At 42.2% G+C, this 22,736-nt stretch overlaps 1 protein-coding gene across 1 annotated transcript in view; it reads left to right on the top strand.

Moving 5' to 3' along the window:
- LOC133619707 (5-hydroxytryptamine receptor 4) overlaps positions 1–22,736 on the top strand; it is a 36,528-nt gene continuing 13,792 nt past the window's right edge. Inside the window, exons 1-7 of the mRNA XM_061980934.2 lie at positions 1–86; positions 2,197–2,287; positions 9,230–9,301; positions 9,361–9,516; positions 11,564–11,764; positions 11,921–12,074; positions 14,380–15,002. Coding sequence (XP_061836918.2) covers positions 9,279–9,301; positions 9,361–9,516; positions 11,564–11,764; positions 11,921–12,074; positions 14,380–15,002 — 1,157 coding nt within the window. The 5' untranslated portion in view covers positions 1–86; positions 2,197–2,287; positions 9,230–9,278. The remainder of the gene's footprint in view (positions 87–2,196; positions 2,288–9,229; positions 9,302–9,360; positions 9,517–11,563; positions 11,765–11,920; positions 12,075–14,379; positions 15,003–22,736) is intronic.

Here is a 22,736-nt window from a genome sequence, read left to right on the forward strand (position 1 = left end):
TGACAATCTCTCTGTGATTGACAGCTATGAACACCAATCCTTGCATTCCCTCTGATGGGGTGGGGGCCTCATGGGCTTCAGCCCAGGTAAGTCTCTGCATTAAGGCAATGTAACCTGTCTTATATGTCTATTGCAACCCTGTATGTAACCTGTCTTATATTCTACTACAACCCTGTAGGTAACCTGTCTTATATGTCTACTACAACCTGTATGTAACCTGTCTTATATGTCTACTACAACCTGTATGTAACCTGTCTTATATGTCTACTACAACCCTGTATGTAATGTGTCTTATATGTCTACCACAACCCTGTATGTAACCTGTCTTATATGTCTACTACAACCCTGTATGTAACCTGTCTTATATGTCTACTACAACCCTGTATGTAACCTGTCTTATATGTCTACTACAACCCTGTATGTAACCTGTCTTATATGTCTACTACAACCCTGTATGTAACCTGTCTTATATGTCTACTACAACCCTGTATGTAACCTGTCTTATATGTCTACTACAACCCTGTATGTAACCTGTCTTATATGTCTACTACAACCCTGTATGTAACCTGTCTTATGTCTACTACAACCCTGTATGTAACCTGTCTTATATGTCTACTACAACCCTGTATGTAACCTGTCTTATGTCTACTACAACCCTGTATGTAACCTGTCTTATATGTCTACTACAACCCTGTATGTAACCTGTCTTATATGTCTACTACAACCCTGTATGTAACCTGTCTTATATGTCTACTACAACCCTGTATGTAACCTGTCTTATGTCTACTACAACCCTGTATGTAACCTGTCTTATATGTCTACTACAACCCTGTATGTAACCTGTCTTATATGTCTACTACAACCCTGTATGTAACCTGTCTTATATGTCTACTACAACCCTGTATGTAACCTGTCTTATATGTCTACTACAACCCTGTATGTAACCTGTCTTATATGTCTACTACAACCCTGTATGTAACCTGTCTTATGTCTACTACAACTCTGTATGTAACCTGTCTTATATGTCTACTACAACACACCCATATATATATATATATATTTTTCAGAGATATATTTTGAAGCTAAGTGTACATTGGTTGCTGCACATAATGTAAATATTGATATTGTATGTGTCAAAGTGCAGGGGGTATACCTGCTGTTAAATGACCCTTTAAAAGGCCACTTTAAAACATGTTATTCATTGATTTATTTGCCTGCTTTAAGAGAATGCATGTTGACATGCTGAATTGTTTTGTTTTGAAACCATGATGTATGTGAATGTGAGCAAGACATTACAACTGTCCCCAAACTATTCACTAGGTTTTAGTACATTTGATATAAATCCTGAAATTTCACCCGAAAGCTGAACATCCCCAACGTTTTGTGAGTTGTATTAATGAAAGAAACGTTGATAAAAGTTATTTAAAACCATACTCCTCCAAGCAATGTGTGCATTGTGGGAGGTCATTGCTCCATGTGACCACTAGATGGCAGCATTGTGGGAGGTCATTGCTCCATGTGACCACTAGATGGCAGCATTGTGAGAGGTCATTGCTCCATGTGACCACTAGATGGCAGCATTGTTGGACGTCATTGCTCCATGTGACCACTAGATGGCAGCATTGTGAGAGGTCATTGCTCCATGTGACCACTAGATGGCAGCATTGTGAGAGGTCATTGCTCCATGTGACCACTAGATGGCAGCATTGTGGGAGGTCATTGCTCCATGTGACCACTAGATGGCAGCATTGTGGGAGGTCATTGCTCCATGTGACCACTAGATGGCAGCATTGTTGGACGTCATTGCTCCATGTGACCACTAGATGGCAGCATTTTGGGAGGTCATTGCTCCATGTGACCACTAGATGGCAGCATTGTTGGACGTCATTGCTCCATGTGACCACTAGATGGCAGCATTGTGGGAGGTCATTGCTCCATGTGACCACTAGATGGCAGCATTGTGGGAGGTCATTGCTCCATGTGACCACTAGATGGCAGCATTGTGGGAGGTCATTGCTCCATGTGACCACTAGATGGCAGCATTGTGGGAGGTCATTGCTCCATGTGACCACTAGATGGCAGCATTGTGAGAGGTCATTGCTCCATGTGGCCACTAGATGGCAGCATTGGTCCCCACACTGCCTCTCGCTCTATTTTCACTCTCTCTCTCTCTCTCTGCTCTCTATCTCCCGGCAGGAAGCAGCCTTCTATTGGAGAGTCCAGCTGGAGTATGAGAGCATCTCAGCACACCTGAACAGGAGGAACGGAGGCGAGGAGCCTGTCGCAGGTGAGCAAACTCATGTGGGCTATTTGGAGAAGTTCCCCAGGGAAGATTGTGTTAGAGTAGGAAGGAATTGGATGTTAATGTGATGTAGAATCCACCATATTGTTTAGGAGGACCTTCCTACAGGTGTGATATTGGCTCTACATGTTCAGCAATGCACACATTTGAGAGGAAAAGTTACTATTTTCTCCACAATTTGAGTTCATTAAGGTGTCATTTGCATCTCAATAAATTAGAATATGGTGCAAATGTTTTCTGATTTCAGTCATTTGTAAGCGAGTGATGAAAAATACATCTCCATTAGAGCTATATTGACATTGTTATAAGATAGTGGATTTGGTTTTGAATGATGCAGCATATTCATTACAATGATGAAGAAATACAGTCTTGAATATTTGACAGTGTGTGTAGTGATGACAAAAAGTCCCACTTTGAAATGAACTGTGGAAATAACAAATGAGCAGTTGTAATGAGTTTTGATTGACATGAGGGTTCACTCTCTTTATTTCAACAAACTTGCCCAGGTGCTGAGATCAATGCAAAGAGTGAACCCTCTTGCAGCCTGTTTGGAAGACCTTGACCTTGGATTTAGTACTCTTGCCATCCGGTTACGTAATGACTGACATGTGTTTCTTTCTATCTTAGTTGGGAATAAAAGTTATGGCAGCATTTTGAGTCAACTTAAAGGAAATGTCAGAAATGGGATAATTAAGGAGTAGAGCTTGAAGATGATCCGGATCACCATTTGCATTCAGAATTAAAAAAATAGATTCTTTACTATTGGTAGCTAGAGCTTGGCGGCTGTGTGAGGTCTTTGTTGTGATTGACTTAAACCTGAGCTCAACTTCTGTTGCTCTACTGCTGCCCTAACATTCTAGTAGCTTCTCTGGATAGGGACCAAGAGAACAGCTAATCATCAGGCCTAACATTCTAGCAGCTTCTCTGGATAGGGACCAAGAGAACAGCTAATCATCAGGCCTAACATTCTAGCAGCTTCTCTGGATAGGGACCAAGAGAACAGCTAATCATCAGGCCTAACATTCTAGCAGCTTCTCTGGATAGGGACCAAGAGAACAGCTAATCATCAGGCCTAACATTCTAGCAGCTTCTCTGGATAGGGACCAAGAGAACAGCTAATCATCAGGCCTAACATTCTAGCAGCTTCCAAGAGAACAGGACAATTTGACCCCTTTTGTGGTCCTTAACAATATTTAGCTTTCAGCCCAATTTCACTTTTGTAATATTACTTTGGTTGGATTTGATAACTTGCAACATACGTTTCTATGCCCTGTTCTGCACCAAGAGAGTCCCCAATGTGGTTCTTTCTCCTAATGCTTCTGTTTTTCTGACAAATCAACTTCATTATTCGACCTGTTTTTTGTTCTTGTCTAATAAAAGTAATGAAGAGGAAGTCTTCTGTGCGTCCGATGGCTGACATGATGTCGTCAGCTTTGCAAACAACATTTACTGTAGGGCCACACCCGATGCTGCAGGCTTCAAAAAGGCAACTGTGGTTGTAAAGATATTTGAAGGCAGTAAAACGGCTGATCAAACAAAACAGGAGAGTCATTGATGTCTTTATCCATCCTTTATGAGATGAATGAGATTGTATTTTTGTTTTATTAAAGGAGTCATATGTAAAAATGTGGCCAGACACGGTACTGCAATCACCGTCAAAATTCTGTAATCTAGTGAAAATAAGTAGAGCATGTTTAGCAGCCTAATGTACGCCCAACACTGGAGAGGAGACATTTGACCAAGGTGTGCCTACAGGCTACAGTTTCAAACCTTTCACATTGCCATATAACTTGGTACATGTAGTCCACTAAATGCAAACACCAATGATGAATGATTTGATCATGTGATTTGATGAGGTGGCGACTTGTCCAGGGTGTACCCTGCCTTCCGCCCGATTGTAGCTGAGATAGGCTCCAGCGCCCCCCGCGACCCCGAAGGGAATAAGCGGTAGAAAATGGATGGATGGATGGAAATGATCTTAGCTAAATATGTATAAACATCTTTAGACTGAAGTGTAATTAGCAGCGTGTGTGTGTAGAGATGTGGCTTGCTGTTGCATGGTGGTGTATGCTCATAGATCATCAACATAGTAAACATGGTGTTGTATGCTCATTGATCATCAACATAGTAAACATGGTGTTGTATGCTCATTGATCATCAACATAGTAAACATGGTGTTGTATGCTCATTGATCATCAACATAGTAAACATGGTGTTGTATGCTCATTGATCATCAACATAGTAAACATGGTGTTGTATGCTCATTGATCATCAACATAGTAAAGAAAGAAGAGGTGTCTTGTCCTTTTCTTTCTTTGGCTCAGTTTTCCAGTGCAGAGTTTGCTTTGTGTTGAGTTGATCTTATCAAAGTTGTCAAAGTAGTTCTTGCTTGAATAACTCGCTTCACCCTTGAGGCAAAGTCTTAACATGACCTTGATCAAATATATCAGGGCTCATGCAGAACATCTTCAAGTTGTTGTTTACCAGAGAACTGGTTGTTGCCAGTCATGACCTTACCTGCACACACTGGAGACATGGAGACATGGTCTTACCTGCACACACTGGAGACATGGAGACATGGTCTTACCTGCACACACTGGAGACATGGAGACATGGTCTTACCTGCACACACTGGAGACATGGAGACATGGTCTTACCTGCACACACTGGAGACATGGAGACATGGTCTTACCTGCACACACTGGAGACATGGAGACATGGTCTTACCTGCACACACTGGAGACATGGAGACATGGTCTTACCTGCACACACTGGAGACATGGAGACATGGTTTTACCTGCACACACTGGAGACATGGAGACATGGTCTTACCTGCACACACTGGAGACATGGAGACATGGTCTTACTTGCACACACTGGAGACATGGAGACATGGTCTTACCTGCACACACTGGAGACATGGAGACATGGTCTTACCTGCACACACTGGAGACATGGAGACATGGTCTTACCTGCACACACTGGAGACATGGAGACATGGTCTTACCTGCACACACTGGAGACATGGAGACATGGTCTTACCTGCACACACTGGAGACATGGAGACATGGTCTTACCTGCACACACTGGAGACACGGAGACATGGTCTTACCTGCACACACTGGAGACATGGAGACATGGTCTTACCTGCACACACTGGAGACATGGAGACATGGTCTTACCTGCACACACTGGAGACATGGAGACATGGTCTTACCTGCACACACTGGAGACATGGAGACATGGTCTTACCTGCACACACTGGAGACATGGAGACATGGTCTTACCTGCACACACTGGAGACATGGTCTTACCTGCACACACTGGAGACATGGAGACATATTTAGGAAAGACATGACAATGAATGTTTTTTTTGCATTGTAAATATAAAGTCTACGTAAACAAAAGTCTGCTTCCAGCGGAGTCAATGGTCAATGGGAGTCCAATAACATTTGATGAATAAACATCCAAAAAGTGCCAACAATACTTATTCTACTTTGTGATCACTTCCTGTGTGCAGATGTTTACATCATGGAATGTTCTGCTGCCTGGAAGTTTATTCTAGATAATTAATCATACATCACAAAGTCTGTAAGTTTATTCTAGATCATACAAGATAGCTCCAAATCTATTTGTGGCTGTCCAAATGCATACTTTGACTTTGACCCTCACTGCTTGCCTCACTATCTGACGATGGTCACACTCACTATATTCAACATTTAGACAAATATTTGTTTTTAATGTGTACATAAATGTGTGAGTGTACATTAAAGCACAGCTCCACTTTTAACTTACAGTATCAACTTTTCATTTGTTTTATCTGGGAGATTCAGCTTCCTCCTGTCCAAATATTGCAGATTACAGAGTGATACCATGCTCAAATATTACAGAGTGATACCATGCTCAAATATTACAGAGTGATACCATGCTCAAATATTACAGAGTGATACCATGCTCAAATATTACAGAGTGATACCATGCTCAAATATTACAGAGTGATATCATGCTCAAATATTACAGAGTGATACCATGCTCAAATATTACAGAGTGATACCATGCTCAAATATTACAGAGTGATACCATGCTCAAATATTACAGAGTGATACAATGCTCAAATATTAGAGTGATACCATGCTCAAATATTACAGAGTGATAACATGCTCAAATATTACAGAGTGATACCATGCTCAAATATTACAGAGTGATACCATGCTCCAATATTACAGAGTGATACCATGCTCAAATATTACAGAGTGATACCATGCTCAAATATTAGAGTGATACCATGCTCAAATATTACAGAGTGATACCATGCTCAAATATTACAGAGTGATACAATGCTCAAATATTAGAGTGATACCATGCTCAAATATTACAGAGTGATAACATGCTCAAATATTAGAGTGATACCATGCTCAAATATTACAGAGTGATACCATGCTCAAATATTACAGAGTGATAACATGCTCAAATATTACAGAGTGATACCATGCTCAAATATTACAGAGTGATACCATGCTCAAATATTACAGAGTGATAACATGCTCAAATATTACAGAGTGATACCATGCTCAAATATTACAGAGTGATACCATGCTCAAATATTACAGAATGATACCATGCTCAAATATTAGAGTGATACCATGCTCAAATATTACAGAGTGATACCATGCTCAAATATTACAGTGATGCCATGCTCAAATATTACAGAGTGATACCATGCTCAAATATTACAGAGTGATAACATGCTGAGCACAGTTTCCTTAGCAACTAGATCTGAATATCCTCCACATTGCAAAAGTGTTGGTGCGTGCACACACACACACACACACACACACACACACACGCACACACACACACACACACACACACACACACACACACACACACACACACGCACACACACACACACACACACACACACACACACACACACACACACACACACACACACACACACACACACACACACACACACACTCGGGTCACATCTCAAAGCTGTGAGAAGATGATGTGTCCATTTCAGTCCTGTCAAATTGTTGAACAGTTTAAGAAAAACCTTTCTCAAGCAGCTATTGCAAGGAATTTAGGGATTTCACCATCTACGCTCCGTAATATCATCAAAGGGTTCAGAGAATCTGGAGAAATCACTGCACGTAAGCAGCTAAGCCCGTGACCTTCCATCCCTCAGGCTGTACTGCATCAACAAGCCACATCAGTGTGTAAAGGATATCACCACATGGGCTCAGGAACACTTCAGAAACCCACTGTCAGTAACTACAGTTGGTCGCTACATCTGTAAGTGCAAGTTAAAACTCTCCTATGCAAGGCGAAAACCGTTTATCAACAACACCCAGAAACGCTTCGCTGGGCCTGAGCTCATCTAAGATGGACTGATACAAAGTGGAAAAGTGTTCTGTGGTCTGACGAGTCCACATTTCATACCAGTAATGTAACCATACCAGTAATATAACCATACCAATAATGTAACCATACCAGTAATATAACCATACCAGTAATACAACCATACCAGTAATATACGAGTATATAACCATATGAGTAATATACGAGTAATATAACCATATGAGTAAGTATTGACAGTATCACTTTGAGAGCACTTTGTTGACCTTTGAGTGTGACAACACCTCCCAGTGGTCATACAAAGACAAGATATGAAGTCATGATAGGTGTTCAAAGATATGAAGTCATGATAGGTGTTCAAAGATATGAAGTCGTGATAGTTGTTCAAAGATATGAAGTCATGATAGGTGTTCAAAGATATGAAGTCATGATAGGTGTTCAAAGATATGAAGTCGTGATAGTTGTTCAAAGATATGAAGTCATGATAGGTGTTCAAAGATATGAAGTCATGATAGGTGTTCAAAGATATGAAGTCGTGATAGTTGTTCAAAGATATGAAGTCATGATAGGTGTTCAAAGATATGAAGTCGTGATAGGTGTTCAAAGATATGAAGTCATGATAGGTGTTCAAAGATATGAAGTCATGATAGGTGTTCAAAGATATGAAGTCGTGATAGGTGTTCAAAGATATGAAGTCGTGATTGGTGTTCAAAGATATGAAGTCGTGATAGGTGTTCAAAGATATGAAGTCGTGATAGGTGTTCAAAGATATGAAGTCGTGATAGTTGTTCAAAGATATGAAGTCGTGATAGGTGTTCAAAGATATGAAGTCGTGATAGGTGTTCAAAGATATGAAGTCGTGATAGGTGTTCAAAGATATGAAGTCATGATAGGTGTTCAAAGATATGAAGTCATGATAGGTGTTCAAAGATATGAAGTCATGATAGGTGTTCAAAGATATGAAGTCATGATAGGTGTTCAAAGATATGAAGTCATGATAGGTGTTCAAAGATATGAAGTCATGATAGGTGTTCAAAGATATGAAGTCATGATAGGTGTTCAAAGATATGAAGTCATGATAGGTGTTCAAAGATATGAAGTCATGATAGGTGTTCAAAGATATGAAGTCGTGATAGGTGTTCAAAGATATGAAGTCATGATAGGTGTTCAAAGATATGAAGTCATGATAGGTGTTCAAAGATATGAAGTCATGATAGGTGTTCAAAGATATGAAGTGATAGGTGTTCAAAGATATGAAGTCATGATAGGTGTTCAAAGATATGAAGTCGTGATAGGTGTTCAAAGATATGAAGTCATGATAGGTGTTCAAAGCCAATGAGACCCCCTGCTGATACAAAAGATTGTGTAAAGTGGCTTCAAGTACAGTAAGGACATAAAAAGGTAGTTATTAACGTATACTCGTCTACCTTTCTGCTTACAAAGCACATTTGCATTATCTCCGTATTTTTAACATCTGTTTGTTTCAAGTGAATTGTTTAGAAGTTGTGGAATTGAAGCTCACATCTTCAAAGCATCCTGGTGTACTTTCTGCAAATGTTCCACCAGGGCAGGAACATGGGGTGACCTGGGCCGACCTCGAGGCAGATGACCAGTGATGGCCACAGCATCACCTGGACTGTAAGTGCTTCACTCATCACTGCGCTACACAATCAACCATTTCATTTCACTCTTTCTAGATTTCACCATGAAGTCATTAAGGCAGAACGGGAAGAAGAACTGCTGAAGTCACTGGAGAGCATCCTTCTCACCGCCGGGCTGTCCATCATCATCGTCATGACAGTGTTTGGAAACCTGCTGGTCATGGTGGCGCTCTGCAAGGATCGAAATCTACGGTCGGTCTTTTGAAACTCTCTAAAATGCTTTTTGGACTCATTGTGTAAGTCACAACAATGTAGCATTAGCATCATAGTACTCAAGTCACAACAATGTAGCATTAGCATCATAGTACTCAAATCACAACAATGTAGCATTAGCATCATAGCACTCAAGTCACAACAATGTAGCATTAGAATCATAGTACTCAAGTCACAACAATGTAGCATTAGCATCATAGTACTCAAGTCACAACAATGTACACCCTTATGCTTGAACATGGTGTTTGTTATGAACAATTTGAGACGAGCACAAAAGTCCAATAACAAAACATCAGTCCGGTTCAGATCAGGCCAGCTGTTCCTTCCAATCACGCCTCTCCAGGTCTCACCGTTGTTGCCAACGTGAGCAATGAAGTCATCCAGTAGAACAACGGAATCCCCTGAGGGAGCACTCTCCAGTGTTCCCTTTAGGGACTCAAAAAAAGTCGGGTACTCTGAACTACTGTCAGGTAGTGATGGGATCGGCAGTTCTATTGACTGTACTAAATCACTAGAATCAGTTCCTTAAATTGAGTCGTTCAAAAAATTTGTTCACCGACCCCCCCCCCAAAAAAATAGGAGGGGGGGCGTGCGTAGTACAGTGCAGACATTCGCGGGAGAAGCAGCAAATAGGATGAACACGAGTCCCTACCCAGCTCTGTGCATGCAGTCCACCAGGCAGTGAGTGACACAGTTCAGTACGTGAACCTGAATCACTTCTGCAGCAGCAGTTCTGTGTGCAGGTCGGTGAATCATGAGTCAGTCAGTAACAGCTTCCCCAGCGGCAGATCTCGGTGTGTGTCAGTTGGCCAACGACACAAGCCCTCAGCACCCAATGAAGGACGCGCACAGTGACTGAACGAGAGCCTCAATGTGACGTCCTCCTCCGCGACACAGTCACTTCTCTGTGTCAGTAGGTTCGCCGGTCCTGATTCTGTCCTTCACTGAGTGATTCATGTCGTTAATCCGCGGTGAACGAATCGTTCGCTTAGTCCCTCCCCCCGCCCCCATGATGAGTAGCTGGCTGCGTCGTTCGCCGACGTCGAGGGTTCAGTGAGTCACAGAATGCGCCAGTTACACTCATACCGGCATGGTCGCGGCGGAGCTCAACTGAACTGAGAAAGGAACGAATCAGTTCATGAAGTGAATCGGTTCAGTAAGTTCACTCAAAAGATGCGTTCGTTCGAACGAATCGTTCACGAACGGCACAACATTACTGTCAGGACCTGTCCCCCCACCCAGAGGCGGAAGGAAGCTACCCTTTCATCCAGCGAGTTAAACTCCGATGTATTGCCACCTCTGCCTGTCGCCTCTCACTGCTTGGAACGCCAGAGTGGAAAAGAGTCCAGAGAACTGTTTCCAGAGCCCTTGCTGTGCATCCAAGTGAGACCGACTATATCTAGCCAGAATTTCTTCACTTCGCGCACCAGATCAGGCTCCTTACCCCCCAGAGAAGTGACGCTCCACGTCTCAAGAGCTATCTTCAGTAGCTGAGGATCAGACCGCCAAGGGCCTTTCCTTTGACTGCCACCCAGCTCACAAAGCACCCAACCTTCTATGGCCTCTCAGGTGGTTGGTGAGCCTATTGGGGAGGGGACCACATTGTGTATTCAGGCTGAGGCCCGGCCATCATGCACTCGACATCGAGCCCCACCTCTAGGCCTGGCTCCAGAGGGCAAACTGAGTTCCCGTTCTTGTCTATTCATAGAAGTCTTTGAGATGCTCTTTGTCTGGTCCCTCACCGAGGACCTGTTTGTTCTGGGAGACCCTACCAGGGGCTTAGGAGCCCCAGACAACATAGGTCCTAGGATCATTGGGACACGCAATCTGCGATAAGGTAGAAGCTCAGAGAGGAGTGAAATGATCATGAAACATAGCAATTGGTCATGAAATAAAAACATTGATCATAAATAGTTATTTTTATTAGTTTGAAATGATATTATTTTGCAAATAAGTGGATGTACTTTTCAATAAATTGTGTTAGTTTCTTTAATTGTCTTTGTATTAAAACACTTGCTTATGTCAGGAAGAAAAAGACCAACTACTTCATCGTCTCGCTGGCCTTTGCCGACCTGCTGGTGGCGCTGGTGGTGATGCCCTTCGCAGCCATCGAGCTGACCACCGGCGTGTGGAAGTACGGCCAGCTCTTCTGTCTGGTGCGGACCTCGCTGGACGTCCTGCTGACCACCGCCTCCATTCTGCATCTCTGCTGCATTGCACTGGACAGGTGTGTGTGTGTGTGTGTGTGTGTGTGTGTGTGTGTGTGTGTGTGTGTGTGTGTGTGTGTGTGTGTGTGTGTGTGTGTGTGTGTGTGTGTGTGTGTGTGTGTGTGTGTGTGTGTGTGTGTGTGCAATGGGAGGCTAACATTGGAAGTGTGTTCCAGGTACTACGCCATCTGCTGCCAGCCTCTGGTGTACAGACACAAGATGAGCCACCTCAGAGTGGCGGTGATGCTCGGTGGCTGCTGGCTCATCCCCACCTTCATTTCCTTCTTACCCATCATGCAAAGCTGGCACGCCATTGGCATCGAGGATATTGTAAGTCCTAGAACGCTGCGCCCAGGACAAGAGAATCAAGTCTTACAAACCAAGGTCAACCAACTGTCCTGAAGAGTTGGTATACCTCCTTAAAGAGGAAGCGCTTGTTTGGATAAAGGCCTCACATGGTGTCTTTCTAATAACATTCTAATAACCAAACTCTCCAACACACTAAACTCAACTATTTCATCCTCAGCGGAGGCTCAGTGGCTGCCAGCGACTTCAGCAGACATTTTCTGCTGCTTTGTGGCCAGTTTATTTCACAACTACCTCAACATGAGCTGCAGAAATCCCAGCCAGCAGGACAGAGCCTACTTTAATGAAATACACATCTGCCTCTAAGCCAGGCTGCTTGCAGACAACATACTGGATGTGTCAGAGATGTAGTCCATGTTGACACACATCATGATATTATAGGAACATACTGGATGTGTCAGAGATGTAGTCCATGTTGACACACATCATGATATTATAGGAACATACTGGATGTGTCAGAGATGTAGTCCATGTTGACACACATCATGATATTATAGGAACATACTGGATGTGTCAGAGATGTAGTCCATGTTGACACACATCATGATATTATAGGAAGAAGTCAATGGAGCTACTGATTCATGGTGACAACATATCACACCTCTGCCTTGTTTTTAATGAATACTTAGGTCTACTACACTACTGTATTTAATGTTGTCATTATGGTGGTACTTAATGAATACTTAAGTAAGGTATTTGAGAAAGACCTCCCTCTCGGGCAGAGTTATGAGTGACAATCAAGCCTGTTCTCCACTATATATATATATATATATACATCAGTGACGTGCGGTGAGGTTGATGGCTGGTGAGGCACTGACTTCATCACAGTCAGATTTACAAACATATGAACCCTAAAGAGTATCTTATTCACCATTTGATTGGCAGCAGTTAACGGGTTATGTTTAAAAGCTCATACCAGCATTCTTCCCTGCTTGCCACTCAGCATCAAGGCTTGGAATTGGGGGTTAAATCACCAAAAATGATTCCCGGGCGCGGCGCCGCTGCTGCCCACTGCTCCCCTCACCTCCCAGGGGGTGATCAAGGGGATGGGTCAAATGCAGAGGACAAATTTCACCACACCTAGTGTGTGTGTGACAATCATTGCTACTTTAACTTAACTTTAACTTTACACATACAAACTGTAGCACACAAAAAAGCACATTTAATTAAAAAAAAAACGTTATTATGGTCTTACCTTTACTTATAAATGAAGTCCATGCGCTGCTGCTTTTGAACAAAAGCATCGATAATTTGTTTATAGAAGTCTTCCTTATCTTTCTTCAGTTTTAAAAGTCTCTCTGTCTCCATGGAGATCTTCCTTTAATTATTACCTCCTGCTTCCATTGAAAGTCCAGTTTATAAAAGTGTTTTATTTTACATATGTAATCCTCCATGTTAAAAGTCCAGGCAAGAGGAACAAATAAATGATCGCTGCTAACTGTTGCTGCTTGTTGTCACTTCTTCTGCAGCCGAGTAGTCGCAGAAATGATCTCTGGGATCACTAGCGCCCTCTACCACCAGGAGGCGGGATTACTGCGAGCCTCACACAGTGCGTCTTCGCAGCAGTTTTATGATTGCTCAGCTTATGTGGGCTTTGTACCGAGGATGTCGTTGTGGCTTGTGCAGCCCTTTGAGACACTTGTGATTTAGGGCTATATAAATAAACAATGATTGATTGATTGATTGAGCACAAGAAATACGTTACACACATACAGTTGTTGACAAAATACACTGTACATTATATACCTCAGCTAACTAAACTATGGAAATGTATAATATAATTCATATAGAAATACGGTCTCACTGCACAGCAGGCCAGCAGTTAGCCGAGTCATTGCGCAATCCATGGTGAGGCACAACTGGCTGCTGCCTCACCGCAAGTCTCTTCTAAGTATTTGAACGGCAAATGTGAAAATTCAGCGATTTTGAATAAAAAATAATCTAAAACTTGTGAAGTTAAATGGAAAATAACGTTATAGTATAATCACTGGATACATAACAATTTAAATTTTTTTTTTCCCTTTTAAATTTTTTTTCTTTCCATGATGGCAGGTGAGGCCCCGCCTCACCTGCCTCCCCTGACTGCATGTCACTGATATATATATATATATATATATATATATATATATATCTTTATACATTGTTTGGGTTGTCTGTTGAAGACGATGGTCTGAGGCTAACATACTGCAGTTCCTGGTATGCTTGTTAGGTAGGTAGGTAGGTAGGTAGGTCTGATCACTAACATAAGTTATTTTCCCCTTTCTTGCAGATCGAGGAGAAGCGTTCCTCACCAGGAGGCTCCAACGACACAAGTTGCGTGTTTGTGGTCAACCGTCCATACGCTCTGATCTGCTCCACGGTGGCCTTCTACGTCCCGCTGGCCCTCATGGTCCTGGCCTACCAGCGCATCTACGTCACCGCCATGAGCCATGTGCGGCAGATTGAGACGCTACAACGCGCTGGCTCCGCCCCAGTTACCCCCGCCATCATCATGAGGTCATCGACCTGCTCGGACCACTACCACCTCAGGACAGAGCAGACTCCTCTTGCCAACAGTCGCATGCACATTGAGACCAAAGCGGCAAAGACCCTGGCCATCATAATGGGCTGCTTCTGCCTGTGCTGGGCGCCCTTCTTCATCACCAACGTGGTGGACCCCTTCATCCACTACTCCGTGCCCTGGCAGCTATGGACAACATGGCTTTGGCTCGGCTACATCAACTCGGGCCTGAACCCCTTCCTCTACGCCTTCCTGAACCGGGCTTTTCGAAGGGCCTTTCTGGTGATTCTTTGCTGTGGGGATGAGCGTTTATTACGCCAGGCGAGCTGCTCCTATGGACCCGCCCACAGAGTGTGCTCGCCATCCCTCAACGGGACTTCCATGGCACTAAGGTAAAGATACCACTTTCTGTGTTCCCACTTTGGTATAGCCATCCATGTTTCCCTTTCAATTTCCCAAAGTCCAAAGCTAAAAATAGCAAGCTAGTTATGTGCTAAAGAAAATGTCTTGTGTTTCCAACATGATCCAGAACAGTAACACAAACTCTGCAGCTAACTCAACTTTATACGCCACTAAAGTCATCTGGGCCAATGTAATAACTTTCTTCTTGTAAGCAATGATTTCATCTACTTGTCCTCACATATTTAACACAACACATTAAAAATAGCCTCACTTTTCATCACAATAATGACTCGTAACGCTGGATGTTAGCCACGGCTCAGTTGACAGCTGTGTTTGGGTTCAAGTGGAGAGGATGATGGAGGCGGCGACCCGCTCGGGTCTGTTTTGTTTTACTTGTCACACAACGTGCACAGACTAAAGAAAACGCATGAACATTCTTGAAAAATGGACACACACACACACACACACACACACACACACACACACACACACACACACACACACACACACACACACACACACACAAGATGTATGAACTTAGGCAACATTAAGAGAATAAAACAAATGTCTGCTGGAACAAACGACTACCAGGTCTTACTTAGTCCACAACATAACCAGCTTGGATGTGAACACTAGACTCTGTTTGGATTTTTTGTTTGTCTTACTTTTCTTCCTATTGCCGTGTGGAGGCAGACTCACTCTTATCACGCATCTGACTGCTGATTGGTCAGCTGTTGTGTGCTGTCAATCATCGTCATACTAGCAAGAAGGCAGCCTCACAAACCTCCAAACTTTTGAACGGTGCAAAGGCGACAAACTTCAGCCAGAACAATGGTTTTCCGCCTGGAGCTAGTGTTGGACTGACCTCTGTTGAATAGCGCTACATTAGCTTCGGACCTTAAAAAGTGCACGGGACAAAACTGCTTGTTGAAAAAGTGCAATTCCATCCATGGCTCAGTGCAGAGGAGGTTAGATTACAGGGTTAGTGGATTTATTGATGTGTTTCCACACCAGAGAGCGCTGTCTCTCAAGTTGTAGTATAAACATGTACGGAACTTTTTCTCTGGTGTAGACACTTCAACGTTTTGTGTATTTCATGTCAAATTGTAAATATTTAGCTCTTTGGTGTTTGTCCTCTGGAGGTTACACGGAATCATAAACAATAGTAGAATTTACAGTAGTGGTGTTTTTGAACCTCGGATTCAGGAGGAACAGTGTGGTTTTCGTCCTGGTCGTGGAACTGTGGACCAGCTCTATACTCTGGGCAGGGTCCTTGAGGGTGCATGGGAGTTTGCCCAACCAGTCTACATGTGCTTTGTGGACTTGGAGAAGGCATTGAACCGTGTCCCTCGGGAAGTCCTGTGGGGAGTGCTCAGAGAGTATGGGGTATCGGACTGTCTGATTGTGGCGGTCTGCTCCCTGTATGATCAGTGTCAGAGCTTGGTCCGCATTGCCGGCAGTAAGTCGGACACGTTTCCAGTGAGGGTTGGACTCCGCCAAGGCTGCCCTTTGTCACCCATTCTGTTCTGAACTTTTATGGACAGAATTTCTAGGCACAGTCAAGGCATTGAAGGGATCCGGTTTGGTGGCTGCAGGATTAGGTCTCTGCTTTTTGCAGATGATGTGGTCCTGATGGCTTCATCTGGCCAGGATCTTCAGCTCTCACTGGATCGGTTCGCAGCTGAGTGTGAAGCAACTGGGATGAGAATCAGCACCTCCAAGTCCGAGTCCATGGTTCTTGCCCGGAAAAGGGTGGAGTGCCATCTCCGGGTTGCGGAGGAGACCCTGCCCCAAGTGGAGGAGTTGTGATCTCGCTAGAAAGACGTCCAGGCATCGAGTAATTGTCTCTGGCCCTCTGCCTGCGAGAGGCAATGATGAGAGATATAGCAGATTAGTCTCGCTTAACAAGTGGCTGGCTAGCTTCTGTAGACAACAGGGACTAACGTTTATTGATAATTGGCCCTCTTTCTGGGGCAAACCAGGCTTGCTGATGAGAGATGGCCTTCACCCTAACCAGGAAGGCGCCATCATCCTGCCTAAAAACATAGACTACTGTTTAAGTCACATTTGACTAACTACACTAGAGCAAGCCCGGTCACAGGCAATTACAGAGCCTGCTAGTCCGGGTGAGGAGTCAGTTAAGCTAGAACTAGCCAGCGCCAGGCTGGATAATTCCTGTGCGCATAGCAATTCTCTTGGAATAATACACAACTCACATAATGTGTTTTCTGTTGTGAATGTGTTAGAGGTAGATATGCATTCTACTGAGGTGGCAAATCATGATGCGTTCAGTCTATCGCAGCATCAAGCAAACAATCTGAAAATTCCCGTCGTATCAATTCCTAGATATGGTCGAAACTATTTAAAGTGCACTACGTATAATAATATAATATAATATAATATAACCAACTCAGTGGCCTAGTGGTTAGAGTGTCCGCCCTGAGATCGGTAGGTTGTGGGTTCAAACCCCGGCCGAGTCATACCAAAGACTATAAAAATGGGACCCATTACCTCCCTGCTTGGCACTCAGTATCAAGGGTTGGCATTGGGGGTTAAATCACCAAAAATGATTCCCGGGCGCGGCCACCGCTGCTGCCCACTGCTCCCCTCACCTCCCAGGGGGTGATCAAGGGTGATGGGTCAAATGCAGAGAATAATTTCGCCACACCTAGTGTGTGTGTGACAATCATTGGTACTTTAACTTTAACTTTAACTTTAAACGCAACATTATTAATATTGCAATATACACCCCCTCTGTGCGTCGGTTGAGGTGGGCGGGGTTGGGGGGGCCGGGGGTGTATATTGCAGCCCGGAAGAGTTAGTGCTGCATGGGATTCTGGGTATTTGTTTTGTTGTGTTTATGTTGTGTTACGGTGCGAATGTTCTCCCGAAATGTGTTTGTCATTCTTGTTTGGCGTGGATTCACAGTGTGGCTCATATTTCTAGCAGTGTTAAAGTTATTTATACGGCACCCTCAGTGTAACCTGTATCGCTGTTGATCAAGGATGCGTTGCATTCACTTGTGTGTGCGTGCAGAAGTTGCACATCTTATGCGACTGGGCCAGCACTCGTTGGACTGGATTAAAAGCGGACTAAAAGCGGATTAAAAGCGGACGTGACGATCTTAGGTAGGGGCACTGAAATGTGTGAGTCTCCCGGGAGGGTTGGCAAGTATGAGAATTAGCGGTGAATGCGGTGTTACCGCGGCACCGCCGCTGTATATAATCAGCTCTATTGTTCATTTGAAATTACATGGGGGCCAGAGTTTGACAGCCATGGTGTAGACCAACATCTTTATGATACACAAGAAAATGAAGCTTTGAGACAAGGGAAGCATTTTGTTTGAGAATGAAATAATGTCACCAAGGCCACACTCTTATTTATTCATCTTCTTCTGTGTCAACTTAGCAGAGGAGGATTTGTGGAATATGCAATTATAGCTCATGTCTTTTTAGGAGTTCTCATTCCTAGTGGATCATTTCAACAACATGCTGAGAGACACTTTCAGTCCTGCAGGCTTCTTTGACAACATAACGATGCTAATGTTCCACCTTCAGTCTTTGGTTATCCACTAGTCATGTGCATCTTCAGCTACAAAACATTCTTCATTCTCATAGTTATCTAGTTGTCATGTGCATCTTCAGCTACAAAACATTCTTCATTCTCATAGTTATCCACTAGTCATGTGCATCTTCAGCTACAAAACATTCTTCATTCTCATAGTTATCTAGTAGTCATGTGCATCTTCAGCTACAAAACATTCTTCATTCTCATAGTTACAAATCCCACAGGGAAAGTGGCTGTGATCTTTGGCCAGTGTAGACTTGTGAGGCTCACATAGATGTAGATGTAGATCTGACAGGGCTCAGGCCAATAATAGTTCTAGTCAGTCATCACATCCTGGAGGTACTGTGTTGGGCCCACTATGGACTAGAAATGTATGTGTATATATATATATATATATATATATATATATATATATATATATATATATATATATATATATATATATATATATATATATATATATATATACATATATATATACACATCAATACGTCCACTATGGACTTGAAGTGACTTGTAGACTACAAGGTGAGCTTTTTGCAGGATTATATTAGCTGCTTATGTTTGACCTACAAACGTGACTATTTGGTTGATTTTAGAATGACTTTAGGATCATAATTGCATGACTTCATAGCAAAATACAGACTTCTGTGTCATGTTTGTGGAATATGTTGCCCGTTTCCATTATAGTCCAGGTCATTTACGGAGGTGGGGAGAATCAAAAATTGTACTCAAGTAAGAGTACCTTTACTTTATAGTAGCATGACTCAAGTACAAGTAAAAAGTAGTCATCAAAATAGTTACTTGCGTAAGTCAGTAGTCCGTTAAAAAACAAAACACACTCAAGCATTGAGTAACTTGAGATTTATTTACTACGGTAGCTATTTTTGAATGGTTCTTGGGCTACAATAGTAGTGTGTGTGTGTGTGTGTGTGTGTGTGTGTGTGTGTGTGTGTGTGTGTGTGTGTGTGTGTGTGTGTGTGTGTGTGTGTGTGTGTGTGTGCGTGTGCGTGAACAAGAGCCAATTTGTCCCCAGTTAGCATTCCTGGGAAATACCCAGATTTTTTGTTTCCAAAAGTTATATATTTCCAAAAAATAGGCTGGGGTTGTATTTTCACAAACATCATTCACCCTAAATTGCTAATATTTTTGTAAAAGAGGAAAATCCAGCATAAAATGCACATCATAATAAAGCCTAACATTACATGTACCCATCATTATTAGACTTTTTTCCAGAGAAAATGATTGTTCTTTATGTCCATATTTTGCTTGTTTTTGGTCTAATGATTGATTTAAATGATATTCCTGTGACTCTGCACAGAAATGGAATTAATAATACAGTTAGACTAAATGAATGACATCATTAGTAACATTCAAATAATACAGTTCGACTAAATGAATGACATCATCATTGTACATGAAGCATACTTATCTTGTTCAGTTGGTTCAATGTTAAGTTAAAGTTAAAGTATCAATGATTGACCCCCCTGGGAGGTGAGGGGAGCAGTGGGCAGCAGCTGTGGTCGCGCCCGGGAATCATTTTTGAGGATTTAACCCCCAATTCCAAGCCTTGATGCTGAGTGCCAAGCAGGGAAGTAATGGCTCTCATTTTTATAGTCTTTGGTATGTGGCGTTAAAGGTGAATAAACAAATAGTCATGGCTTTAGCTTGTTGACATGTAGCATGTTGCTAACCCAGTTAAATCTATGATTATCTTTATCAGCTTCTTTCTGCCATGAGAACCTCAAAGAGGCTGAACTCCAGAATGAAAGTCAAGCAATAAAGTGGTATGAAAAAAGGTGAAGTCAACAAAGTATCCCATGTAAAGGTAAGCCAAAAGGCTATTATGCAACATCCTATGTAAAGGTAAGCCAAAAGGCTATTATGCAACATCCCATGTAAAGGTAAGCCAAAAGGCTATTATGCAACATCCTATGTAAAGGTAAGCCAAAAGGCTATTATGCAAGCTGCTGCATAACAAACTACAACTCAGCATGTCAAAGTCTTCCTGGACACTAAATCTAGTTCAGTTCCTCCATCCTGAATGGACCTTATCTCCTAACCATGACATCATCACCGCTCTCATGGATCTTGTCCACGCCGTGTTTGCTGCAGAATAACATTTGTCTTGGAATTAGAGAATGATCGTGATAAGGAAGTTGGAAAATGACTGTTTCTAAATTTGACAGAAATGAGGAAAAGGTGTTGAGATCTTAAGTATTGTTGGAAACAGAAAGAACTGTGATTATAACTCTAATGTATCACATTTGATGATAAATAAACTTGAATATGTCGCTTGGCCAGAAAGGCCTTTTTTTTTATATACCTTACTTTTATGTTTTGGGTATCAAACCAATGTCACCTTTATTATGTCGCAGCCTTTTAACATGTCCAAAGAAGCTAAATGGAGTTTGAACATCTCCGAAAGGGACAAGCGGTAGAAAATGGATGGATATTTGAGCAGGTCATTGTGAACTTGAGAAGTGAGAAGCATTTCTCAATCAATGTTTGGTGGAGCACAAAGCTGATTGATCATTTATTGTTCTTTGATTGAAACCCAAATCCTACTTTCACTCTTCCTATGTCCTGCTTATATTTCATTAACATTTCAATTGTATCTTGAGAAAAAGGGTCAAGGTAAAACCTTTTGGAGGGCCAAATGGAAAAAAACACAAATCAATATATAAATAATTATTGTTTAAATGTGTCATTAATAATTATAAGTATAATTTAAATATTTATCATTTAATCAATTCATGATTTAACTAGTTTATTTTGATGATATATTTCACAATTTAATGTATTTATTCAATGTTAATTTATTGATTTAATTGATTAATGACACATTTAAGTCATTATTTTCTAAATGATTTATTTATTGAATTGTGTCACATTCGACCCTCCATAAAGCCTTTTGGTGTCTCTGGAGTGATGAGTCCATGATGTCATCCTCTTGGGGCACCCTGGGGAGATCATATACAGGAGGGACAGAGACAATAGAGAATGTTGCTACAGAATTAGAGACTACACTTGAAAAGGTGTGGAAACTGAGCACTTGGTGGGTGTTTCTGGATGTAAAAAGTGTGAATGAATGTTGCTTGTTCTTGTAGTTTTGCACAGTTGAATGAAGAATGTGTTGATGTAGTTTCGCTGTGGATAGCAAACAGCACACTTACAATTAATACTCACTCACATTTCCTTCTTTCCACAGAGATGCTTTTTTGTTTTTGATAACAGACATATAAATAATAAAGAGTAAATATAATGATATATTTTTACAAGTATGTTGGTGATAAACTATTTACCCTGAGTAGCCTTTTGGGAATTGTTTAAATCCACTTAAATGATCTGCTATTATTTACGATAGGTTCTAAGTCAAGTTTAGTAAAACATTCGACAAAATTAATTGGTCATAAATGCTTTTAGCCAATTAAAAAGAAGATGAAATGTAATGTGTAAAAAAGAAATGAGTGCTAAATGTGAAAGTCTTTGTTTCTAATGAACACCTGGGCCTCACGTCACAAGTCTACTTTTACACAAGCAAGATATTTTCTTCTGAGAAAATGTCAAGATGTTGACTCCCTGGAGTCTGAGGATCCAGCAAAGACCTTCTGAACGCAGCCGGGGGACTTTAGCCTCAGCTGAGGATCCAGCAAAGACCTTCTGAACGCAGCCGGGGGACTTTAGCCTCAGCTGAGGATCCAGCAAAGACCTTCTGAACGCAGCCGGGGGACTTTAGCCTCAGCTGAGGATCCAGCAAAGACCTTCTGAACGCAGCCGAGGGACTTTAGCCTCAGCTGAGCGATCCACGCTGGAATAAATGCTAACTTCATTAGAAACATCACATCTCTCGCCAGCCTCAAAGGCCTCAAAGGGTTTGAGCTATCGCCCATCGCCATGGCGACGTGAGCGGCTAGCATGACCGACCTCTTTTCCCGCTAATCTCATGAAGGACGCAAGCAGGACGGGCAGAAAAATGTGTGACGGCTTTCAGCACTTTTGTCATCCTTTGGATTGTTCTGGTACTGAGATGTACACTGGAACCTCCATTTAGGAACTTGATTGGTTCACATTTGGGGATGAGCTCTCCACTTTTGATGGATTATTTGCTCTGTTTTTATCTTGTTGTTGTTTAGAAATAAAGCCCACAGTTGAAT

Source organism: Nerophis lumbriciformis, linkage group LG20 (assembly GCF_033978685.3).
Source record: "Nerophis lumbriciformis linkage group LG20, RoL_Nlum_v2.1, whole genome shotgun sequence".
Taxonomy (NCBI): Eukaryota; Metazoa; Chordata; class Actinopteri; order Syngnathiformes; family Syngnathidae; genus Nerophis; species Nerophis lumbriciformis.